This window comes from Notolepis coatsorum, assembly GCF_963971535.1.
Source record: "Notolepis coatsorum genome assembly, chromosome: 12".
Taxonomy (NCBI): domain Eukaryota; kingdom Metazoa; phylum Chordata; class Actinopteri; order Aulopiformes; family Paralepididae; genus Notolepis; species Notolepis coatsorum.
In genome coordinates, this window is record NC_140176.1 from 29,493,112 (window position 1) to 29,518,111 (window position 25,000).

The 25,000-nt window shown below is 46.3% G+C and overlaps 1 protein-coding gene across 1 annotated transcript in view; it reads right to left on the reverse strand.

The window, feature by feature from the left end:
- Nucleotides 1-25,000, reverse strand: part of LOC311238235 (integrin beta-3-like) — a 97,942-nt gene that overhangs the window by 39,419 nt on the left and 33,523 nt on the right. The window contains exons 9-10 of the mRNA XM_084326258.1: nt 23,731-23,865; nt 6,788-7,235 (exon numbers count right to left, since the gene is read on the reverse strand). Coding sequence (XP_084182384.1) covers nt 6,788-7,235; nt 23,731-23,865 — 583 coding nt within the window. The remainder of the gene's footprint in view (nt 1-6,787; nt 7,236-23,730; nt 23,866-25,000) is intronic.

Genomic DNA, 25,000 nt, shown 5'->3' on the forward strand with positions numbered 1-25,000 from the left:
ATGTGACCTGACTCTCTCTCTCTCTCTCTCTCTCTCTCTCTCTCTCTCTCTCTCTCTCTCTCTCTCTCTCTCTCTCTCTCTCTCTCTCTCTCTCTCTCTCTCTCTCTCTCTCTCATGATGCTGGAACATCAATGTGACCTGAGCTTCTCTCTTTCTCAATTCAATTCAATTCAAATGGGCTTTATTGACATGGGTTTACATTGCCAAAGCCAGTGTTAAAACAAACAAATCAAAGCAAAATAATCAAACAGAGATCAGTATAGTACAGAAATATATGTGTGATTGACAGTCTTTATGGTGGTTGTATTCCATTGGATGTCCTTTTCTTGTCACAGCAGCTCACAAATCTTGCTTCTGTGTTTGCACATTGTTGTATTTCACCCAGTAGGTATGGGAGTTTTGCGTTATTTGCCATGTTTTCAAAGTCTCTTTGGGTGTTTGCAATTTGTGGGAAGTATGTCTCTGATGTCTTGGTATAGTGGGCAGGAAGTGTCATAGGTTTTCATAGGTTGCCATAGGTTGTCATAGGTTTTCCCTCCAATGCCACTTTCTAATAATTTGTACTGCAGATCCTCATGCCAAATTGAGTCTAATGCTTTTTGGAGGTCAACAAAACAAGAGTATAGTTTGCTTTTGTTTTTATTTATTTGGTTGTCGATTAGGGTGCTGAGGGTGAGAATGTGGTCTGTTGTACGGTGATGTGGTAAGAAGCCAATCTGTGATTTGCTCAGGGCATTATTGTTTGTTAGGAAATGTATACATCTGTGGTTGATGATCATACAGAGGATTTTTCCAAGGTTACTGTTGTTGACACAGATCCCATGGTAGTTGTTGGGGTCAAATTTATCTCCACTTTTGTGGAGCGGTGTTATGAGTCCTTGGTTCCATAGATTGGGGAAGATCCGGGAGCTAAGGACAATGTTAAGGGGTTTTAGTATAGCCAATTTGAATTTGGAGTCTGTGAATTGTATAATTCTATTTAGGATACCTTCTTGGTTTTAAGTGATTTTATTAAGCCCTAGCCATATTTTCAGAAAATCTGCCTAAAATACATACCTAACCTGTTAAACTGTAGCCCTATTTTCAGAAATTCCGCCTAAAGGTACATGCCTAAGTAAATGGAAGATTGCTTCACTTCCACAAGGTCAATTTGCATGTTCTTGGTATCTAGGGACCTGGGGGTATGTATTCTTAGTGTCAAAAATATTGTGTCTGTTACTAGGCTTGAGTAAATTGTAATTAAACAAAGGAGAATATAAATTGTGAATTGTTTTTGCATCTTTGCCGGTGAATAACACCATGTTACAATTATGCAACCGCCGAGCTCGCTCACTGAGCTCATTCAACACCTTATTGAGATCAAGTGTACAAGAAATCTTAGCAAATTAATAAAGGGAAGATGATTAAACATAAGGATTTGTAGATACAGTAATAAATTATAATCCATTTGAATTATAAATTCATATTTGACCTTGAATTTGACCTTGACTTTATTATGGTCAAATCATACATCTATGGATAGGTAAAAATCTCCTCTTTCCAATGGCAGTGTTACATCTGGATTTAGTCATTTCCTCACGTTTTACGATAAAAGTGATATAATTAGCATTTTAGATTAGATCAATTAGATAAATTCTTAGTTTCGGTAAATCTGTAAAATTTTAAATATACACATGTGGGCCCTCTTGAGGACGATTTGCACGATTTGTTCAATCTGGATTTAGTATCACCAGGTGTGCAGCAAGAACCGTGAATGAAATCTACTGTAAATACAGTTACTTTTCTATTATGGAAACTGCTCCGCCATCGGATTGCAATGCAGATTTTTGCTAAACGTTCGCAGAAAGGTAGATAAACTAACTGCGTTCTAATTTATGCCAATAACGTTCAGTTTTGTGGTAGATAATCCCGAAAAATAACAGAAATAATATTTTTTGATCCACAAGTCATTTGATTGACAGGAACTGGCTTGAGCTGGGTAGTGTAGTTTTTCGAAATTTCAACGCCATTCAAAAGCTCAAGGTCTCGTCTCCTCATATGAATACAAACAAAATGGCAGCACAGATTTTTTTAGCGTCTATATTCGCCTGTAACCAAATACATTTCCAGAACTCATATTTCACAAATAACACTTTACATGAAACATGAGCACAACTAACACAGATCAAAAAGGTTGGGCACAGCTAACAGATTAAGAATGGCTTAAACTCATATAAAGACGGATGAGCACAACTAACAGTTTTAGAAAGATGAGCACAACTAACACAGATTAAGAATGGTTTAAACTCATATGAGCCCTTGTTAAGATTGAAGGCAGTCAGCAAGCATATTTGCATTGTATAACATAAACTATCAGTATCATAAATGAATCAGTATCATACATTAATCAGTATCATAAATCAATTAATTAACAAACATACATTAAGTATCAAACATTACCTAGCAAAGCTTAACCCTAACATAACCTAACCTTAAACATAAACATAAACCTAATCCCTAACCCTAAAATTGTCTGTTTTAAAATCAGGACCAGCCAAAATGTCCCGACTTCCCCCCAGAATTCCCCAAACTGGTCTTACTGTAGTAATATAAATATGCACTTGTATGCACTCTCACACATACACACACACGCACACACGCACGCACGCACACACACACACACACACACACACACACACACACACACACACACACACACACACACACAGACACAGACACACACACACACACACACACACACACACACACACACACACACACACACACACACACACACACACACACACACACACACACACACACACACACACACACACACACACACACACACACACAGTGAACATTTCCACCTCTCTCCTGCTGACCCCCCCCCCCCCCCTTTTTTTATACCAAACTGAGTGTATTTTTAGCCTACGACACCATGCTAGCCAATGACAAAGCTGAAAGGTATTTCCATGATAATCTATAGGCTTTTGGGAATAAAGCACAACATGTCTGTGAGATTGAGAACATAAAGAGAGAGGGGGGTTGACTGAGACCTGACTATTAGTGGCTTAACCCTTTCACTACCACACTACAAAGGGTTAAACATTTCACTACCACACTACAAAGGGTTAACCCTTTCACTACCACACTACAACGGGTTAACCCTTTCACTACCACACTACAACGGGTTAACCATTTCACTACCACACTACAACGGTTTAACCCTTTCACTACCACACTAAAAAGGGTTAAACATTTCACTACCACACTACAAATGGTTAACCCTTTCACTACCACACTACAACGGGTTAACCCTTTCAATACCACACTACAACGGGTTAACGATTTCACTACCACACTACATAGGCTTAACCCTTTCTACCACAATTGTAGTGTGGTAGTGAAAGGGGAGTGTCTTCAGCAGTGGGCAGCCTGAACCATACTGACATCCCTGGTGTTCTTAGCTTGGCCTGGTGAGGCCTTGAGACGCTGTCTGCACCTTAGTTCAAACACAAACACACAAGTCCAACGCATGACTGAGTGCCCCCCGCCCCCGCACACACACACATACACACTGTTATTGGAGGTAATTCTTCCCAGATGAGGTGTGCTGTAAGTCTCTGGGGTCTGCCTGGCAACATGTTTGTAGCTCAGAGACACCAGTATGTCTACAGCAACAACTCTGCTACAATTTACATCTAAATCATGATTATTAAACAAAATTACTAATTGATTTGACAACATCATATGACTGAGTTAGTTGTAACTTTCTTCTCGACTAAAGGTTGCCTTTCTGTCATTTTCTCCAAGTTACCAAAGACTGCCTTTCTGTCATATTCTACAAGTTACCAATGGCTGCCTTTCTGTCATCTTCTATAAGTTACCAAAGACTGCCTTTCTGTCATCTTCTACAAGTGACCAAAGGCTGCCTTTCTGTCATCTTCTACAATTTACCAAAGGCTGCCTTTCTGTCATCTTCTACAAGTGACCAAAGGCTGCCTTTCTGTCATCTTCTACAATTTACCAAAGGCTGCCTTTCTGTCATCTTCTACAAGTTACCAATGGCTGCCTTTCTGTCATCTTCTATAAGTTACCAAATACTGCCTTTCTGTCATCTTCTACAAGTGACCAAAGGCTGCCTTTCTGTCATCTTCTACAAGTTACCAAATATGTTTCAAAATAACTGGAGAAACACTCCGTAGCTCCTCCTCCCTCTCAACACGAGATTACACTACTGTTTGGGCTTGAGGGGGGAGGAAGGGTGAAGTGTTTCTCCAGTTATTTTTAAACATATTTGGTAACTTGTAGAAGGGGTGGAGCGCACCGCTGTGAAGGAAGGGTGTGCTGCATTTACAACACAAGACAAAATGAGAGCAACATGTGTCAGTATCTTGGTGTGTCAGTCTATTGGTGTGTCAGTCTATTGGTGTGTCAGTCTCTTGGTGTGTCAGTCTATTGGTGTGTCAGTCTCTTGGTGTGTCAGTAGTTCATGGTGTGTCAGTAGTGTGGTGTGTCAGTAGTGTGGTGTGTCAGTAGTGTGGTGTGTCAGTAGTGTGGTGTGTCAGTAGCGTGGTGTGTCAGTGTGGTGTGTCAGTAGTTCATAGTGTGTCAGTAGTGTGGTGTGTCAGTAGTTCATGGTGTGTCAGTAGTGTGGTGTGTCAGTAGTTCATAGTGTGTCAGTAGCGTGGTGTGTCAGTAGTTCATAGTGTGTCAGTAGCGTGGTGTGTCAGTGTGGTGTGTCAGTAGTTCATAGTGTGTCAGTAGTGTGGTGTGTCAGTAGTGTGGTGTGTCAGTAGTGTGGTGTGTCAGTAGTGTGGTGTGTCAGTAGTTCATGGTGTGTCAGTAGTGTGGTGTGTCAGTAGTGTGGTGTGTCAGTAGTGTGGTGTGTCAGTAGTGTGGTGTGTCAGTAGTGTGGTGTGTCAGTAGTTCATGGTGTGTCAGTAGTTCATGGTGTGTCAGTAGCGTGGTGTGTCAGTAGTTCATAGTGTGTCAGTAGCGTGGTGTGTCAGTGTGGTGTGTCAGTAGTTCATAGTGTGTCAGTAGTGTGGTGTGTCAGTAGTGTGGTGTGTCAGTAGTGTGGTGTGTCAGTAGTGTGGTGTGTCAGTAGTTCATGGTGTGTCAGTAGTGTGGTGTGTCAGTAGTGTGGTGTGTCAGTAGTGTGGTGTGTCAGTAGTGTGGTGTGTCAGTAGTGTGGTGTGTCAGTAGTTCATGGTGTGTCAGTAGTTCATGGTGTGTCAGTAGTTCATGGTGTGTCAGTAGTGTGGTGTGTCAGTAGTGTGGTGTGTCAGTAGTTCATAGTGTGTCAGTAGTTCATAGTGTGTCAGTAGCGTGGTGTGTCAGTAGTGTGGTGTGTCAGTAGTGTGGTGTGTCAGTAGTGTGGTGTGTGAGTGTGGTGTGTCAGTAGTGTGGTGTGTCAGTAGTTCATAGTGTGTCAGTAGCGTGGTGTGTCAGTGTGGTGTGTCAGTAGCGTGGTGTGTGAGTGTGGTGTGTCAGTAGTGTGGTGTGTCAGTAGTTCATAGTGTGTCAGTAGCGTGGTGTGTCAGTGTGGTGTGTCAGTAGTTCATAGTGTGTCAGTAGTGTGGTGTGTCAGTAGTGTGGTGTGTCAGTAGTGTGGTGTGTCAGTAGTGTGGTGTGTCAGTAGTGTGGTGTGTCAGTAGTTCATGGTGTGTCAGTAGTGTGGTGTGTCAGTAGTGTGGTGTGTCAGTAGTTCATGGTGTGTCAGTAGTGTGGTGTGTCAGTAGTGTGGTGTGTCAGTAGTTCATGGTGTGTCAGTAGTGTGGTGTGTCAGTAGTGTGGTGTGTCAGTAGTGTGGTGTGTCAGTAGTGTGGTGTGTCAGTAGTTCATGGTGTGTCAGTAGTGTGGTGTGTCAGTAGTTCATGGTGTGTCAGTAGTTCATGGTGTGTCAGTAGTTCATGGTGTGTCAGTAGCGTGGTGTGTCAGTAGTGTGGTGTGTCAGTAGTTCATGGTGTGTCAGTAGTGTGGTGTGTCAGTAGTGTGGTGTGTCAGTAGTGTGGTGTGTCAGTAGTTCATGGTGTGTCAGTAGTGTGGTGTGTCAGTAGTTCATGGTGTGTCAGTAGTTCATGGTGTGTCAGTAGTTCATGGTGTGTCAGTAGTTCATGGTGTGTCAGTAGTTCATGGTGTGTCAGTAGCGTGGTGTGTCAGTGTGGTGTGTCAGTAGTTCATAGTGTGTCAGTAGTGTGGTGTGTCAGTAGTGTGGTGTGTCAGTAGTGTGGTGTGTCAGTAGTTCATGGTGTGTCAGTAGTGTGGTGTGTCAGTAGTTCATGGTGTGTCAGTAGTTCATGGTGTCAGTAGTTCATGGTGTGTCAGTAGTGTGGTGTGTCAGTAGTGTGGTGTGTCAGTAGTTCATAGTGTGTCAGTAGTGTGGTGTGTCAGTAGTGTGGTGTGTCAGTAGTGTGGTGTGTCAGTAGTGTGGTGTGTCAGTAGTTCATGGTGTGTCAGTAGTTCATGGTGTGTCAGTAGTGTGGTGTGTCAGTAGTTCATGGTGTGTCAGTAGTGTGGTGTGTCAGTAGTTCATGGTGTGTCAGTAGTTCATGGTGTGTCAGTAGTGTGGTGTGTCAGTAGTTAATGGTGTGTCAGTAGTGTGGTGTCAGTAGGTCATTGTGTGTCAGTAGTGTGGTGTGTCAGTAGTTCATGGTGTGTCAGTAGTTCATAGTGTGTCAGTAGTTCATGGTGTGTCAGTAGTGTGGTGTGTCAGTAGTGTGGTGTGTCAGTAGTGTGGTGTGTCAGTAGTTCATGGTGTGTCAATAGTGTAGTGTGTCAGTATGGTGTGTCAGTCTCTTACCAGAGCACAGCTCTCCCTTGTACCTCAGGCAGTTGAAGTCGTCACACTCGCACAGCTTCCCCCAGACTTTGCCGAAGTCACTGGTGTGACAGACACACTGTCCACAGACACAGTCTCCCCTGCCGCTGCAGATGGCCCCCTGCGGCCCCTCGGAGCGGCCAGAGGGGGCGCTGCAGCGGTCCTGGTCCGCGGGGCCGTACTCGCCCTCTGCACACTCGCAGTGCGGGCCCAGGCGCCCCGGGTGGCACTGGCAGATGCCGCACTCGTAGGTCCCGTTGCCCTGATTACAGACAGGGCTGTCCGGTTGCGCCCGGGCCTGACACCGGCAGTCGCACTCGAACAGGACGGTGACGGACAGCGAGTCCTTGAAGCCCACGGGTTTGATGACGAAGGTCTTCTTCTTCTCCTTGGGGCAGCCGCGAGCACGAGCCTCCACGCTGAATGACACCTGGACCGGGAGGGGTCAAAGGTAATTTAGGGGTCAGTTGAGAGGTCAAAGAATGGACAGAGTTAAAGGAATCGTGAATTGTAGTCTTTACAGTCATTTATTTTTTTATTTTGGGAAGTTGTACATGTTTTAATTGATTTGTTATCCTTGCTCTTTGCCTCGTCTTGTTTTGCTTTTTTGTTTTGTTTATCTCTGTATGTACACTCGACGTGACTGTAAATGAGGGAAACCTCAGTTGCCTTTTGAGTTTAAATACAGGTTTGAAATAGGGCGGCTAGGTGGTGCAGTGGGCAAGGTACTCACCACCAATGCTGGAGACGCTGGGTTCGAGCCCAGCTCTCCACATTGTTTTCAGTTTGGCTGGTCGTCCGTACTAATACAATTGGCAGTATTAGGGGGAGGGAAAACTGAGGGGTGGGGATCGGACGTTGTGGACAGCGACTCCTACAGGTCGGTTGGTGCGCCTGCGCAGTAGAATCAAGAAGCGATGGGGGCGGCCCTCCAAAGCGCAGACCCCTGACGCTGAAAGATCGCGCCGCGCAGGTGAAAAGATGCGACGGCTGCTACCTCGAGTATCGGAGGGGACTCGTGCTATGTATGGCTTCATCCACATTGCAGCCGGCTTGTGGGAGGCGAGAAACAGCGTTCGAGACAGGGGAGGGTTGAATTGGACGATACGAAATTGGGGTGGGAGAAAAATAGAAAATGGGAGAAAAAGTGGATAAAAAAAATACAGGTTTGAAATTAAATAAAAATTAGTCAGTCACTCAATTCAATAAAATTCAAACCTTTATTTATTCTCGAAAAGGACGGAGTCACCCTCATTTTCAATGTCGTCAAGACTTACAGACATTTCAATGCATTATTTTTCATCATAATAAATAATAATAACTCGATCTATAATAGCACCTTTCACACATGGGCCGCAGCCCAAAGTGCCCCACAGTAAATAGCACAAAATGAACATAGGCATAAAATCAGCATACAGTCGACAGAAAAAAGTGCAGACCTGAGAATAGGTATAAAAGACGATAAAAGTAGTGCAACGTAGAACATGCAGACATAAGAATAAGCATAAAATAAGTACAATAAGTAGTGTTGCTCGAAGGCATGTGAATCCCCCGGGAACAGCCAGTCCCCCAAACACCCCACACATCAATCCCCACCACATCACCATCCAAGACACCCCCCCCCCCCCCCCCGATAAAGCATGTCATGACCGAAGTGTCCTTGTTTGTCTTATTTGTGATCATAACTACAAAACGGAAAATGAATAAAATAGCAATAAAAACACGTTGAATATGCGGAAAGACAATAGATTGTAGATATTTTCAAGCAGCATGTCTGTGATGTCTGTGGTGGTGTGTGTGGTGTGTGGTGTGTGTGACTGGTTGGCCAACAGTAGAGAGACAGTAGAGGCACATACTGTATACATGTGGCAGGACTGACTCAGCCCAACAGAGCAGTGAACGGGAAGTGGGCACACACATTTAGAATGTTTATTTATGTCCACATAATATACAATGTCTAAAGGACACAAATATTATCAGTGCAATTGGACAGTGTGGGTTATTCTGTTACATTCGTGCCCAAATTGGCAATGGCAACCAAAGTTACACACACACACACACACACATAGGATGATGAAGCAGACAAGTAGCATACAGCTCATGGGTACAGATAGCAGCGTCTTCTCCAAATTGCGCGGCTGCCAATAATAGCTGACACTGAGCAATATCTTGATAACTGTTTGGCTCTTCCCTTCAGAAGACCGGCCATCTGAAGGCCTCTAACACCCAACTTATGAACAGGCTTCCAAATATGAAAACTAAAAGTTTACAGTTGTAGCCCAGTTGTGATATGGTATGCTCTAGCTAGCAGATAGTTCAACATTTTGGTTGTAAAGGCTTCTTCTAGACTGTAGTGGTCAAACGTACAGCCAACTTCTAGAATAAGAACCTCTCTGTTATTCTCATTAACAACAACAACATCGCTGTTTGCTGAACTATCAGAGAACAGTGAATTGTCACTACACAGATTGAACATACATGGCTTCACACTGGTGTGAAGGATGTGAGACATGGTTTCACACACACACATACGCGCGCGCGCGCACACACACACACACACACACACACACACACACACACACACACACACACACACACACACACACACACACACACACACACACACACACACACACACACACACACACACACACACACACACACACACACACACACGTGAATTAACATTTTTGAACAGTGTTTACAAACATTACCAACAATAAACAAACCTTGTATCTAGAGCTCAGTCAACTAGATAATGACATCATGTTGTCTAGTGTTAGTCCTTGTATCTAGAGCTCAGTCAGTCAACTAGAGAATGACAGCATGTTGTCTAGTGTTAGTCCTTGTATCAAGAGCTCAGTCAGTCAACTAGAGAATGACAACATGTCTCTTTCTCTCTGTCTTTTGTTGTTGTTTTTTGTGGAGTTGCTGCCAATGTGCTTTGCCATGTTTTCTATGCAACATCCTTTTCTTCAATGTAACTAGTAACTGGTGGGTTCAGATGAATGTAGTGGAGTAAAAGTACAAAGTTCCCTCAAATTTAAATAAGTAAAGTGCAAGAAACTTGAAATTGCACTTACTTTCCACCACTGTTTCACACGTGAGTGAGGTTTAAACGGGTCCAGTGCAACATGTTTCCAGCAGCCTCTAAGACAAGGAGCCAGGGAGCGAAGCCTCCATAGGTCAAAGTAGTAACTATTCATTCAGCATTGCATCCAGATACTATTGAAAAGTCCATAAGTGGACGATTACTACAAGAGCATCGGGGAGAGAGAGAGACTGCCTTATATGGAGATGTAAAAGAGAGACAGAGAGGCAGACCAAAAACATGTTTCAGAGCCCAAAGAAGTGTCACCTTTGAGAGAAACGCTTGCGAGGAGGGAGAGAAAGAAAAAGAACGATAAAGAAGAGGGGGGGGGGGGGGGGGGGGGTCCGGGTTCATTTAGCGGTTTAGGAGGAAGGGCGGACAGATAAGACAAAGCATTAACTAAGAGAGACGTATGCGTCCTTATCACCCCGTCACACCCCTTCCTGACAGGCAGTGACGCGAGCGAGCGTGATTGTGAAAATTATTAAAATGTATTCGTTTCAATCAGACTATCCTGACCTGCCGCGAGCGACAGCGAACTGAGCAGCGATGTCGTCCACCCCTCAGATATTCGCTCGCTGTGTCTCTAGTTGAGCGATTACGCGGCCGAGTCCCGCCCCTAAACACTTTTTATTGGTCAAGAATCGCAGGCTGCTTTGCCCCCCCCCCCCCCCATGTGTGCTTCCAGGTAACACACACACACACAGACACACTCGGACACGCGCCGCCTCATATCAGGACAGTGTCGCGCTCGATTTCGTCTCTAGTTCGCTTGCTCGCTCCCTGTCAGGAACCGGTGTCATCCTCCCCTCATCCCCTCATCCCCTCTGTCCCGCTGCCAAGAGAGGACATGGAGGAAGAGAGGAGACGGATGGAGAACAAAAGAGACGTGTTAATTATTTTACAGCGTCTTGGTTCAAGACCCCTGAAGACAGGGGGACACCTGTTCCAAGACTGACGTTGGTTGTTATTTAAGACAAGATAAGATCTTCCTTCTGCTAAATGTAGCACCCTGAAAATATGGCTATTATTCAGAAGTGCTGACTTGCCTTTTATCTCCCCTGGTGCACCAAGACATACTAACTAGTTTCCATTAATATTCCCTCGAACAATGATGTGGGCGCCTCCTTCTTCTACCGGCTGGAATATGGATTATAAACAGTATCACTGAATCATATTCTATCATCCAGTTTTCCCTGTGTGACTAGTTGGTGGTATCAGCAGGGGGCGGTGGCAGGCAGAGAGCGTACGAGAGAGATGGGGAAGGAAGCAAGAATGGAGACGGAAGGGGGAAGAACGAGCCTCTTCGAGTTCGGACTTGGATGTGATCAGACCCGAACAACTGCCTCTTTGAACTGCTGCGGTCAGGCAAGCGATACCGGAGTCTCAAGGCGAGCACAGAAAGACTCAGAAGAAGCTTCTATCCCCAGGCCATCAGGCTGCTAAACGAACAATAAACACTACACAACAACAACCATCAAACGCACATAGCACACACATCCACACGCACACACTCACTTTAAACAAACACACTGTAGCACCCACTCCACACACTTTATAGCACACACCCACTTTAAACAAACACACTGTAGCACCCACTCCCCACACTTTATATTTATTGATGAAGGATTGCACTACAACTCGTACACCTTACTGTAAATTGTACCTAAATTGTACCTCATCCCATTTCTGCTTTGCACTATATGGTACTGTACATTAGTACACTGCATAGTATTGTATATTATATGGTAACTCAGTTACGTCTATTCTGCATCGAACATTGTACATATGTCTATACTGAACACTGTGACCTCATTTTCTACTTCTAAATTACATGCTATACTATGTTATTTGATACTATCTTGTCTAGCACAGTCTCTGGAGCGTAACAGTAAGAAGCATTTTGTATGAAAGTATTCTGTACTTCTGTATGACAACTATTAAAGAAACTTGAGACGTGTCTCGACGGAGCACCCGGTGTGGACGACACGGGCGAACGTATTGAACTTGAGTATATGACGGGTTATCCTAGAAGGACCCGTGATAGTGCGTGAGTAAGAGAAACTGAACCCAAGGACTAACGTCTATAGGTAGCGTGTTATAGTAGCAGTGTGTGCGGTATAAGTAGCATGCTGCTAACGGCTATATTGACTCCAGTGTACACCGAGCGCGAGGCGCTGAAGAAGACAGTGTGGTGTAGCCAGCCACGTTGCGCAACAGTATAACCGTGTAGCAGGTGGGCTGTTTGGAACCCAGAGAGTAGCTTCAGTTTAAGGTAGGGCAAGTGTATGGCTGCGCGTCAACCAGCGCCGGCTGTCAACAACCAGCCTTCGCCGGCGTTTCGACGCCTGCTCTGCTCCGGTGGTCGACAGCCCAGCACGGGAGTTCTTCCGTCCAGCAGAGGTCGCCATCACCCAGCACACGCTCTCAGCCAACTACTGCCCTCTGCTCCAGCCCCGTTTGCTAGCGCCCGCGACGAGAGCGTTTGACGCCATCTTGCTACCTGGACGGTGGTGGCACGGCGAGGCCGCCATTTTGGTTGAGTACAATCGAGCGTCGATGCTCCGGATCTATTACACAGTACACAGTGTGGTGCGGCCTACGGGCGAAGCTAATGGTTGCTAATTACAGTTCATGGGGTACCCCATAAACATTACATGCCGGCATTAGCATAGGACTTTTGTTCTGGTACAGTGGGCCCACATTTTTGATTTCCTTTGAGTGTGATAACGTGTTGGTTCTTTAATAATAATTCCCATTTAATTAACCCTTTCCCTTTGGGGAGGAGGTATTATTCTTGCCATATAATTAAAGCCTGATAGAGGTATTAAACATGGTACTGACCCAGACGTGGGTGATGAGTCAAACACATTGAAGTATATTATCCCTGATACTAACCCAGAGGTGGGTGTATAATATACGTGTCTACAAGGTATTGAGTTACACACGGAGCTATAGTGGGACTTCAGTCCATTCGACCACTCCTATTAAATCATTGTAACTGAACAGTACAATTAATATAAAGACTTAAATGGGGTTCTGTGTGCGTGTCCATTCCTGTGCCCAGTATTAACTCTTTTGGTGTGGGTAACGTATATATATAATTAACCCCTTCCTACCCAACTCTCCCCTTTTCATTATAAGGTTTCTAGTGGTCATCAAGGGAGGGTACTGCTTGCGGGAGGAACGAATCTATTTATGCATATCAGTCACTAGGTGTGGGAGGGTTAACGGAGGTAATCAGGGAAGTGAGAGCGAGTTGGGGAGTACTGCTGACCGCCCCGGAGAGGCGAGGAAGACCAGAGTACCAAACCAGGTTGGTAAATCCCGGGCCCCATTCACTCCCACTACTGGGCCCCAGGTTGACGCTCCAAGCCCAAAGACGAGGGTGCAGTCAGACGGAGCTCTACTGTGTCCAGCTACCTTGTGACTGCCAGCAACCGTTCCCACCAAGCAGGGATAATCCACCCTGCTACATAAACATAGGAAACTGGTTTTGTTTCTGCACAAAAAGCCAACCTTCTGACTCAGTTTACTTTAAATGTAAATTTCTCATTAAGCCAGATGCCAAGATATCTATATTCTTTAACTCTCTCAATATCAGATTCATTCACAGTGTATATATGCCAATCATCACAAACAGTACCTTTGGCTCTAGAGAACAACATGAACTTTGCTTTGTTTGCATTGAGTACCAGTTTAAGATGAACAAGTGCATCCTGCAAAGTATTAACCTCTTAAGCATTGGGCAAAAATGGGGCTAGTTTCTTTTATATTTCTTGACGATTGCATACCCAAAGTAATTTGCGATTTATTATACTTTATACGTATAGCACATGCATGAGTCTGGTCTCTTTTGAAAGGTAACATTCTGAAGTTTCTTACACAATAAAGGAGAATCACTTTGAGTGCTAATAAGAGTAACAGAGGTTTGAACACACTGAAGTAAACGTTTTGTGTACTCACATACATTTTTACTGGTTGCCAGATGCCTGTTTTTAAGTTCCAGCTGAGAGGTATACAAATCCCACAGAATGATTTACAAAGGTTTTTGTAATGTGTGTACCAGTAAAAATGTGGCATGATTATCCAAAATGGCCATCCGCTGCCATTAATTCCGATGCTCTAGTCAAAACATTGGACTTCTTCGTCTTCTTGTGTCACCTTATGTGAAGTATAATTTAAACAAAAGACCCCTATGTGCACAGATACGGTCAGGAACATTGCTACTAGCACTAGAGACTAGGGGTGTAACGGTACACAAAAACCACGGTACGGTACGTACCTCGGTTTTGAAGTCAAGGTTCGGTATGGTTTTCGGTACAGTGGGGGAAAGTTTGGCTTTCCATGTTCCACTCAGGGGTGATGTAGTGTGCAGTAACTAATTGTACTTGTAGGGCTGTCAACGAATATTCTATATTGAAATTAATAATCGACTTGTAAAAAATAATAATAATTATTATATTAGATTGTGAAAAAAACAGCCCCCGGTGGGCGGTCGTTAGTGGTTAACATACCGTTGTATTCGTTCGGTACACAGCTGTTCGGTACGATACGGTACACACTGAAACGGTTTGGTACGGATACGTGTACCTTTACACCCCTACTAGAGACCAGCCGGTTTGATGCCACCCCAGAGCAGGACAGACTTTGTTTGGTGAGTGAGTTAGAGGTGAAACTGAGAATGAGGTTCACTTTGTGTTTTACTGTACTGTTTACGAGGACATAAGGGAAGTACTTTTTAGTAAAATGTCCTCCATTTATGTAGATTTTCTTGAGCTGGATGAATATGAACAACTTGAGTTGTGCTTCAGGAAGGGAACCTTTTTTGTAGCAGATTCTATTAGCCAAGCATGGGAGAGAAGGCAGAATATTTGGTTTAAGACGGACTGTAATGTGTATATGTAATGACTGTGTATTGTACTGTAATGTGTATTTACAGTATGTAATGTGTATTTACTGTATTGTGTATTTACAGTATGTAATGTGTATTTACTGTAATGTGTATTTACTGTAATGTGTATTTACAGTATATTATGTGTATTTACTAGGGCTGGGACTTTATCACGTTCATATCGATTAACACATTGACTGCCAGCCATTGTACTCATCAATATACCCAGTCTGCCACCACTGTAAGCCTATGGAGATGTGTACCTTCTTTGCAGGGCTATAACTTTTTAAATTGTATTGCTATAGCAACATTACTATGGCCCGATTATCGATTATCTATCGTTCTGGATGGGGGAACGTTATACTTTTTCATTAATACATTCATACAAAAATACCGTCTAGAATATAAGTATGTTTTTATCGTTTTCTGCAGTAATTCCTAGAACGTGAGTTATAGGCCTAAACGCATATATAGATTATCGATTGCCGTTTCTTCCCTATACACGCTATATTAAAAAATCCAAATGTATATGATCCGTATAGTTATGCCTCATCATGCACGGAGGAAAGGAGGGGGAGGGTCGTTTATAATTCCCCGATCATCAGTAAATGCTTTATGTAGCTTGGGTTGATTTATTGATCAGATGGTTTGTAAATAAAGAAATGTACAATTGGGCTGAAAATAACGTTAGTGTCCTCTTACCGTGCGTCAAAGAGACTGGCGGTGAAAGATCCCAAGTATAGGACGTCGATCGCCTAGGTCCATTTCCGGTTTGTATGTCGCAATAAACGCCGAAATCATATTGATTATTAAGTTTATAAAGCGATCCATTATGTACATTGTGTCTGTCGGGAGCCTTGCAACAATATCTGACGGCCGGATTAATTTAATCGACGCACAGCCCCCACTTCCTGTTGTTCGAGTGTAACTCGCCCGACCATCCACCCGGCGGAGGTATGGAGCCGTTGTTGCCTTCACCTTTAGGGTCCAGCTGCAGCGTTGCATTGTATGTGTTATGGTTTGTAACCGACCCCAATCGCACAACACAAGACAGGTATGATGGTTTGCCAAGAAACAGATATTTATTGAGAACAGGGAAAAAGGGCACTGTCCCTTTAAGGGAGAAAACACAAAACACTGGAAACACATGAGGGGAAGGTAAGGTGCCTTTAAGAGGCGGGCAGGAAAAGGGAACACTAAGGGAAGGTGTAAGGGAACGCCTAGGGGAAACATTAAAGGAAACGCTAGGGGAAGGTTAAAGGAACAGAGGAACTAGAGACTAGAAGATGTCGGGACAAGGAGAGCTAGGGAACAGGAGAAACGGGGACTAGGGGAACTAGGGACAAGGAACTAGGTGGAACTAGAAGGGGAGAACTTGGGACCAGGAACTAGGTGGAACTAGAAAGGGGAGAACTAGGGAACAGAGGGGACTGAGGCCCGCGGAGGCGGGCTGGGGAACAGGGAGGAACTGGGGACAGAGGACCGCGGAGGCGGGCTGGGGACAGGGAGGAACTGGGGACTGGTGGGAAAACATCTGGGCCGCTCTGCAGAACAGAGGAGAGGGTTAATATTCAAAGGGAACAAACAGAGCAGATGCAGAACAGTCCAAATAACAAAGTAACAAAGTAAATACTATCTTCGTGTGAACAAACACACAGTGGGAGATGAAATGTCCAAAATAATATCCACGAGAGAACAAAACAGAGTGGGAGATGAAATGTCCAAACTAATAACTAAGAGAGAACTAACGGAGGCAATACGCTGGGTGAGTGACATCACAATCAAAACTCACCCAGGCGTATGCGTAATGGTACAGGAACAGCAGCGGGACGAGGGCAAGGGGCATTACGCTGAGTGAGTGACATCACAATCAAAACTCACCCAGGCGTATGCGTAAAGGTACAGGGACAGCAGCGGGAACGGGGGCAAGAGGCATTACGCTGAGTGAGTGACATCACAATCAAAACTCACCCAGGCGTATGCGTAAAGGTACAGGGACAGCAGCGGGAACGGGGGGCAAGGGCACTACGCTGAGTGAGTGACATCACAATCAAAACTCACCCAGGCGTATGCGTAAAGGTACAGGGACAGCAGCGGGAACGGGGGCAAGGGCACTACGCTGAGTGAGTGACATCACAATCAAAACTCACCCAGGCGTATGCGTAAAGGTACAGGGACAGCAGCGGGGCGAGGGCATCGCCACCGGGTGGCTGGCTGTCCGAGCCGAGGGACAGAGTGCTGGAACAGTGGCGGTGGCGAGGGTGTCGTCCACCGGGTAGCCGCTGTCGGAGCCGAGGAACAGAGTGCGCGCCACACCTTGGTGTGCGCGTCGGAACAGTGGCGGTGGCGAGGGTGTCGTCCACCAGGTAGCCGCTGTCGGAGCCGAGGAACAGAGTGCGCGCCACACCTTGGTGTGCGCGTCGGAACAGTGGCGGTGGCGAGGGTGTCGTCCACCGGGTAGCCGCTGTCGGAGCCGAGGAACAGAGTGCGCGCCACACCTTGGTGTGCGCGTCGGAACCGAGAGACGCCTCGGGGTGCGTCTGCGAGGAGGAGTGTGCCAAGCACGAGGATCCTTGGAAGATGCGCGTTGCGCGCTGGAGACTGGAGAGCGTGCCAAGCCCTTGAAGATGCGCGTTGCGCGCTGGTGACTGGAGAGCGTGCCAAGCCCTTGCAGATGCGCGTTGCGCGCTGGTGACTGGAGAGCGTGCCAAGCCCTTGAAGATGCGCGTTGCGCGCTGGTGACTGGAGAGCGTGCCAAGCCCTTGCAGATGCGCGTTGCGCGCTGGTGACTGGAGAGCGTGCCAAGCCCGAGGGTCCGGAAGATGCGCGTTGGTCTAGATGTGCGTCAGGACGAACAGCTGCGCTGGGGTCTGCAGTGGAACGCTGGGGTGCCTCCCGTGGAAGTTACAGGGAGCGCAGAACAGTCTCCTCCACAGGCTACGGCGACAGCAGACGAAGGCTTGAGCGCATCTGGCGCGCTGGTCTGGATGTGCGTCAGGACGAACAGCTGCGCTGGGGTCTGCAGTGGAACGCTGGGGTGCCTCCCGTGGAAGTTACAGGGAGCGCAGAACAGTCTCCTCCACAGGCTACGGCGACAGCAGACGAAGGCTTGAGCGCATCTGGCGCGCTGGTCTGGAGTGGAACACTGGAATACCTCCCGTAGAGGATTAGAGAGCGCAGTACAATGTCTCCCTCCAGGCAAACGGCGACAGGTGGCCAAAGCTTGCACCTCGTCTCACGCCGGAGATAAAACAGCATAGGCAGACAGAGGATCTCCCGAAAGAGTCTAGATGTTTAGAGAATATGACTCGGCAAGTATACAACACGACCCCACGCCAAAACGAGGGGAAGCGCCCTGGTATTTAAAGCCCACAGGGGGACTAATTAGCCTGCCACCACAGGTGCGAGAGATAATAGAATATCAAACAGGTGTGGCCACTAAGGGTAAGGAACGAGAGGGTGGGGGCTAGAGAGAGTGAGTAGGGAATTCCTAACAGTAGGCTTAAAGAAGACAGAGAAAAGGTAGTGAGCAGCGGGCAAAACCTCACAGTATCCCCCCCTCCAACGGGAGCCACCCGGCGACCCAAAACAAATACAGACAGAGTGGCAGGGGGCAAAACAAGACAAAAACAAAGGCACTGGCCAAGCCAGCAGGGGAAGAACCACAAGAGTGGGGCTAGCAAAAAAAACAGGGCCGCCGAGGGGTAACTAGGGTAGTAGAGGGGCAACAGGAGGAACTGGCCTAGAGGAACCGGGTCTGGGGAACTGGGTCTAGAGAAACTGGCCTAGAGGAAACCGGGCCTAGAGGAACCGGGTCAGGAGGAACTGGGTCCAGAGAACTAGTCTAGAGGAACTGGTCTAGAGAACTGGCCTAGAGAACTGGCCAAGAGAACTGGCCTAGAGAACCGGTCTAGAGAAACTGAGGGGCAAGCAGGGTAGCTAAGGGGTAACCATGGTAGCACCGGGAAAGGGCTAGCAGAGGGAAAGTTAGCTGCCAGGGCACTGATAGCTACAGGGCCTATGCTAGCTGTACTGCTACATCAACATAGAGGCTGTGCAAGCTGCCGAGCTAGGCTAGCAGAGGGAAAGGGTAGCTGCCAGGGCACTGATAGCTACAGGGCCTATGCTAGCTGTACTGCTACATCAACATAGAGGCTGCGCTAGCTGCCGAGCTAGGCTAGCAGGGGGAAGGGGTAGCTGCCAAGGCACTGATAGCTACAGGGCCTATGCCAGCTGTACTGCTACATTAACATAGAGGCTGCGCTAGCTGCCGGAGCTAGGCTGGCAGACAGGGCTGGACCAGCATGAGAGAACAAGCTAGCTGGAAGGACAGTCCTAGCTGTGTGAGATAAACTGACCTTGCTAGCTGAAAGGGCAGTCCTAGCAGTGGGGATAAACTGACCATGCTAGCTGAAAGGGCAGTCCTAGCAGTGGGGATAAAACACAAAAAGTGGAGGCCATGCAGAGGGACCGGGTTAGCTGCTTGGGCCTGGCTAGCTACAGGGCCTATGCCAGCTGCAAGGCTGCAATAACATAGAGGCTGTGCTAACAGCCGGGGCCAAGCTAGCAGACCGGGGCCATGCAGATAGTAGAGGCCTAACAAGCTGCAGGGGGGTCAAACAGGGCTAACAGGGAAGCCAACAGGGCTAACAGGGGAGCTAACAGGCGAGCTAGAGGGGAACTAGAGGGAACAAGAAAAAAAAAGGCAAACTCAACATACACCATCTGTGCTGGCTGGGGTCGTCGATTTGGTGGGGTCGTACTGTTATGGTTTGTAACCGACCCCAATCGCACAACACAAGACAGGTATGATGGTTTGCCAAGAAACAGATATTTATTGAGAACAGGGAAAAAGGGCACTGTCCCTTTAAGGGAGAAAACACAAAACACTGGAAACACATGAGGGGAAGGTAAGGTGCCTTTAAGAGGCGGGCAGGAAAAGGGAACACTAAGGGAAGGTGTAAGGGAACGCCTAGGGGAAACATTAAAGGAAACGCTAGGGGAAGGTTAAAGGAACAGAGGAACTAGAGACTAGAAGATGTCGGGACAAGGAGAGCTAGGGAACAGGAGAAACGGGGACTAGGGGAACTAGGGACAAGGAACTAGGTGGAACTAGAAGGGGAGAACTTGGGACCAGGAACTAGGTGGAACTAGAAAGGGGAGAACTAGGGAACAGAGGGGACTGAGGCCCGCGGAGGCGGGCTGGGGAACAGGGAGGAACTGGGGACAGAGGACCGCGGAGGCGGGCTGGGGACAGGGAGGAACTGGGGACTGGTGGGAAAACATCTGGGCCGCTCTGCAGAACAGAGGAGAGGGTTAATATTCAAAGGGAACAAACAGAGCAGATGCAGAACAGTCCAAATAACAAAGTAACAAAGTAAATACTATCTTCGTGTGAACAAACACACAGTGGGAGATGAAATGTCCAAAATAATATCCACGAGAGAACAAAACAGAGTGGGAGATGAAATGTCCAAACTAATAACTAAGAGAGAACTAACGGAGGCAATACGCTGGGTGAGTGACATCACAATCAAAACTCACCCAGGCGTATGCGTAATGGTACAGGAACAGCAGCGGGACGAGGGCAAGGGGCATTACGCTGAGTGAGTGACATCACAATCAAAACTCACCCAGGCGTATGCGTAAAGGTACAGGGACAGCAGCGGGAACGGGGGCAAGAGGCATTACGCTGAGTGAGTGACATCACAATCAAAACTCACCCAGGCGTATGCGTAAAGGTACAGGGACAGCAGCGGGAACGGGGGGCAAGGGCACTACGCTGAGTGAGTGACATCACAATCAAAACTCACCCAGGCGTATGCGTAAAGGTACAGGGACAGCAGCGGGAACGGGGGCAAGGGCACTACGCTGAGTGAGTGACATCACAATCAAAACTCACCCAGGCGTATGCGTAAAGGTACAGGGACAGCAGCGGGGCGAGGGCATCGCCACCGGGTGGCTGGCTGTCCGAGCCGAGGGACAGAGTGCTGGAACAGTGGCGGTGGCGAGGGTGTCGTCCACCGGGTAGCCGCTGTCGGAGCCGAGGAACAGAGTGCGCGCCACACCTTGGTGTGCGCGTCGGAACAGTGGCGGTGGCGAGGGTGTCGTCCACCAGGTAGCCGCTGTCGGAGCCGAGGAACAGAGTGCGCGCCACACCTTGGTGTGCGCGTCGGAACAGTGGCGGTGGCGAGGGTGTCGTCCACCGGGTAGCCGCTGTCGGAGCCGAGGAACAGAGTGCGCGCCACACCTTGGTGTGCGCGTCGGAACCGAGAGACGCCTCGGGGTGCGTCTGCGAGGAGGAGTGTGCCAAGCACGAGGATCCTTGGAAGATGCGCGTTGCGCGCTGGAGACTGGAGAGCGTGCCAAGCCCTTGAAGATGCGCGTTGCGCGCTGGTGACTGGAGAGCGTGCCAAGCCCTTGCAGATGCGCGTTGCGCGCTGGTGACTGGAGAGCGTGCCAAGCCCTTGAAGATGCGCGTTGCGCGCTGGTGACTGGAGAGCGTGCCAAGCCCTTGCAGATGCGCGTTGCGCGCTGGTGACTGGAGAGCGTGCCAAGCCCGAGGGTCCGGAAGATGCGCGTTGGTCTAGATGTGCGTCAGGACGAACAGCTGCGCTGGGGTCTGCAGTGGAACGCTGGGGTGCCTCCCGTGGAAGTTACAGGGAGCGCAGAACAGTCTCCTCCACAGGCTACGGCGACAGCAGACGAAGGCTTGAGCGCATCTGGCGCGCTGGTCTGGATGTGCGTCAGGACGAACAGCTGCGCTGGGGTCTGCAGTGGAACGCTGGGGTGCCTCCCGTGGAAGTTACAGGGAGCGCAGAACAGTCTCCTCCACAGGCTACGGCGACAGCAGACGAAGGCTTGAGCGCATCTGGCGCGCTGGTCTGGAGTGGAACACTGGAATACCTCCCGTAGAGGATTAGAGAGCGCAGTACAATGTCTCCCTCCAGGCAAACGGCGACAGGTGGCCAAAGCTTGCACCTCGTCTCACGCCGGAGATAAAACAGCATAGGCAGACAGAGGATCTCCCGAAAGAGTCTAGATGTTTAGAGAATATGACTCGGCAAGTATACAACACGACCCCACGCCAAAACGAGGGGAAGCGCCCTGGTATTTAAAGCCCACAGGGGGACTAATTAGCCTGCCACCACAGGTGCGAGAGATAATAGAATATCAAACAGGTGTGGCCACTAAGGGTAAGGAACGAGAGGGTGGGGGCTAGAGAGAGTGAGTAGGGAATTCCTAACAGTAGGCTTAAAGAAGACAGAGAAAAGGTAGTGAGCAGCGGGCAAAACCTCACAGTATGTATAATTGTATAATTCAACGTTGTATGAATTATGAATGCCATGGCGAAAAAAGCCTAAACTTCACCCGCGTTTAAAATAAATAAATACAGGTATTCAGGATAATGTCGAAAGTTAAATGAAATATCAAAGAAGTAAGCCTTCTAACCAATTTTGGTTTTACAAAGAAGGCGAAGCAGCCTGCTGTGGGGACTACTTGTGTGACATGCAGATTTTGAGAATTGGGCAGATCTTCACCATCAGGTGGGTGGCGATAATGTTGCATTTGCCTACTATAATAATGTTAGACTCGATGTGTTTGGTCGTGGACTTGTTGTTCGGTATTGGTTCATTTGTGTGTTTATGTGTAAATAGGACTGTTGTGTGTCACCATCAGGTGAGTGGCGATAATGTTGCATTTGCCTACCATAATAATGTTAGACTCGATGTGTTTGGTCGTGGACTTGTTGTTCGGTATTGGTTCATCCGTGTGTTCATGTGTAAATAGGACTGTTGTGTGTGAATTTTAGTGTTGGATCAGAGGGGTTAATCTGAGCATGTGTATTTCAATATGTGCGTCTTCATCATGCATGCAGACCTGTGTGGTGTACTGTGGACTATGTGTGGTTCTGTAACGTTACTCATACCTATAGCCTATGTCAGCAAGCTTCACAGTAAAGTCCTCCCTCCCGTGAGGCAAAGAGAAATAATTAGCTCCCCCGAAGACCATGGTATGGTTCGCACACTGCCAGTGACCAGTCACCGCTGATGGCGGAAATAATTGACCACTGTTGTAGCCAAGGAGTGTCTGCTCCGAAAGCTATCCCAGATGGGCGCTCAGAGTGGGGGAAGGTGACACAAGAAGATGAAGAAGTCCTTTGTTTTGACTCGAAATAAAGGCAGTGGACGGCCATTTTGGATAATCACGCTGAATTATTGCGGTACACACATTACAAAAACCTTTGTGAAACACTCATTTTCTGTGTGATTTTTATAAACTTTGGACCTGTATGACTATAAATCTTTAGGCTATGGAACCGTTATGTTTTCCAGCTCCTACCTCTCAGCTGGACCTTAAAAACAGGCATCTGGCAACAACTAAACAGAAATGTGAGTACACAAAACGTTTACTTCAGTGTGTTCAAACCTCTGTTACTCTAGAGTCTATTTCATTAGCACTCAAAGTGATTTTTCTTGATTGTGTAAGAAACTTCGGAATGTTACCTTTCAAAAGAGAAAAGGTCCTTTGCGCTATATATATATTATTCCTAAAATTGATGCACTTTGTTAAAAATTGCATTGATCTGACTGTTGGTCTGTGTAGTAGCTAATTAACAAGATTTTGCTGTTTAAACGTATGTAAAATGTATATTCATTGATTCACTCGTATACCAAAATCCATTTGAATTGAACATTTTAGCTTTTCGCATCAAATATTAAAATGTGTTTAAAATGCGATTCATTTAGATTAATTAACTATAAAGTCTTGAATTTATTCTATAATTATTCTAGTATTTACAGTATATAATGTCTATTTACATTTGTAAAGTGTATTTACAGTATATAATGTCTATTTACAGTATCTAATGAAATGAAATGTGATGTAGTAATGGAACACTGTGAGCATGACGGGTAAATAGAAGACTGTAGGACGGACCGTGTCGCCGATCTTCAGACCAGAGCAGGACCTGAGGCCAGGGATGACCTCTCCATTGATACAGGTGGCGTTGAAGGACAGAGACAGCTCCTCAGGTACGCCCTGCAACTCCAGCTCCACCTTGGAACGGATTTTCTGTCCCCGCAAACACAGAAAAACACACACACACACACACACACACACAGCTGATAATTTAAATTAAATTAAATCGAATTTATTTATATAGCCCGAGATTACAAGGTATTGCCCCCATGGGCTTATTTACCACACAAAGATCATATAATTATCTTATATCTTATCACTCACACATAAACCTGTATGCCTCAGTGTATCCCAAGTCAAAAATGTGTATATCTTTCCATACTGAACGTATATTTTTTGTATATCACGTGTTAAAAGTATATTTCTACCCATATGTACTTTTCTGAGAGTATCCTTGCAATATACTTCTTATGTGCTTTCATGTACTAATTCAAAGCACGTGATAGTCGTTAATATGGTGTAAGTGTAATCAAAGTAGACTTAAAAAATCAACAACATTTAAAGCTGCTGTAAGTTGTATTTTTTGTTTGTTAAAATAAGTGGTCGTCTACATGTTAAAATAAGTGGTCTACATGTTAAAATAATAGCTCTACATGTTAAAATAAGTGGTCTATGTGTTAAAAATAATAGCTCTACATTCCGACAGCCATCACTGATATAGAGTGTTTGGTCAGTAACATGGGTCTCTCAGTTCCTCCACTCTGCAGTAAACACAAAATACATTTTCTGGTATCCCTTCTCACATTATACAACCAGGAGACAAAAATAAGAAATAAAAACAAATATGTGCTTGAAACAAGTAGCTAATACTGTATGTCGATGCTACTATCTACTATACTAATATGTCTATATTACTACCAACTATGCTAATATGTCTATACTACTACCTACTATGTGAATATGTCTATACTACTACCTACTATGTGAATATGTCTATACTACTACCTACTATGCTAATATGTCTATAGTATACTACTATCTACTATGCTAATATGACTATACTACTACCTACTATGCTAATATGTCTATACTACTACAGTATGTACTCAGGACTGTAGCACTCAAGTTCAACACTGTTCTCAGTTCTCAGTTCTCAGTGAGGATGTTGTGTTCTCAGTTCTCAGTTCTCAGTGAGGATGTTGTGTTCTCAGTTCTCAGTTTTCAGTGAGGATGTTATGTTCTCAGTTCTCAGTGAGGATGTTGTGTTCTCAGTTCTCAGTTCTCAGCG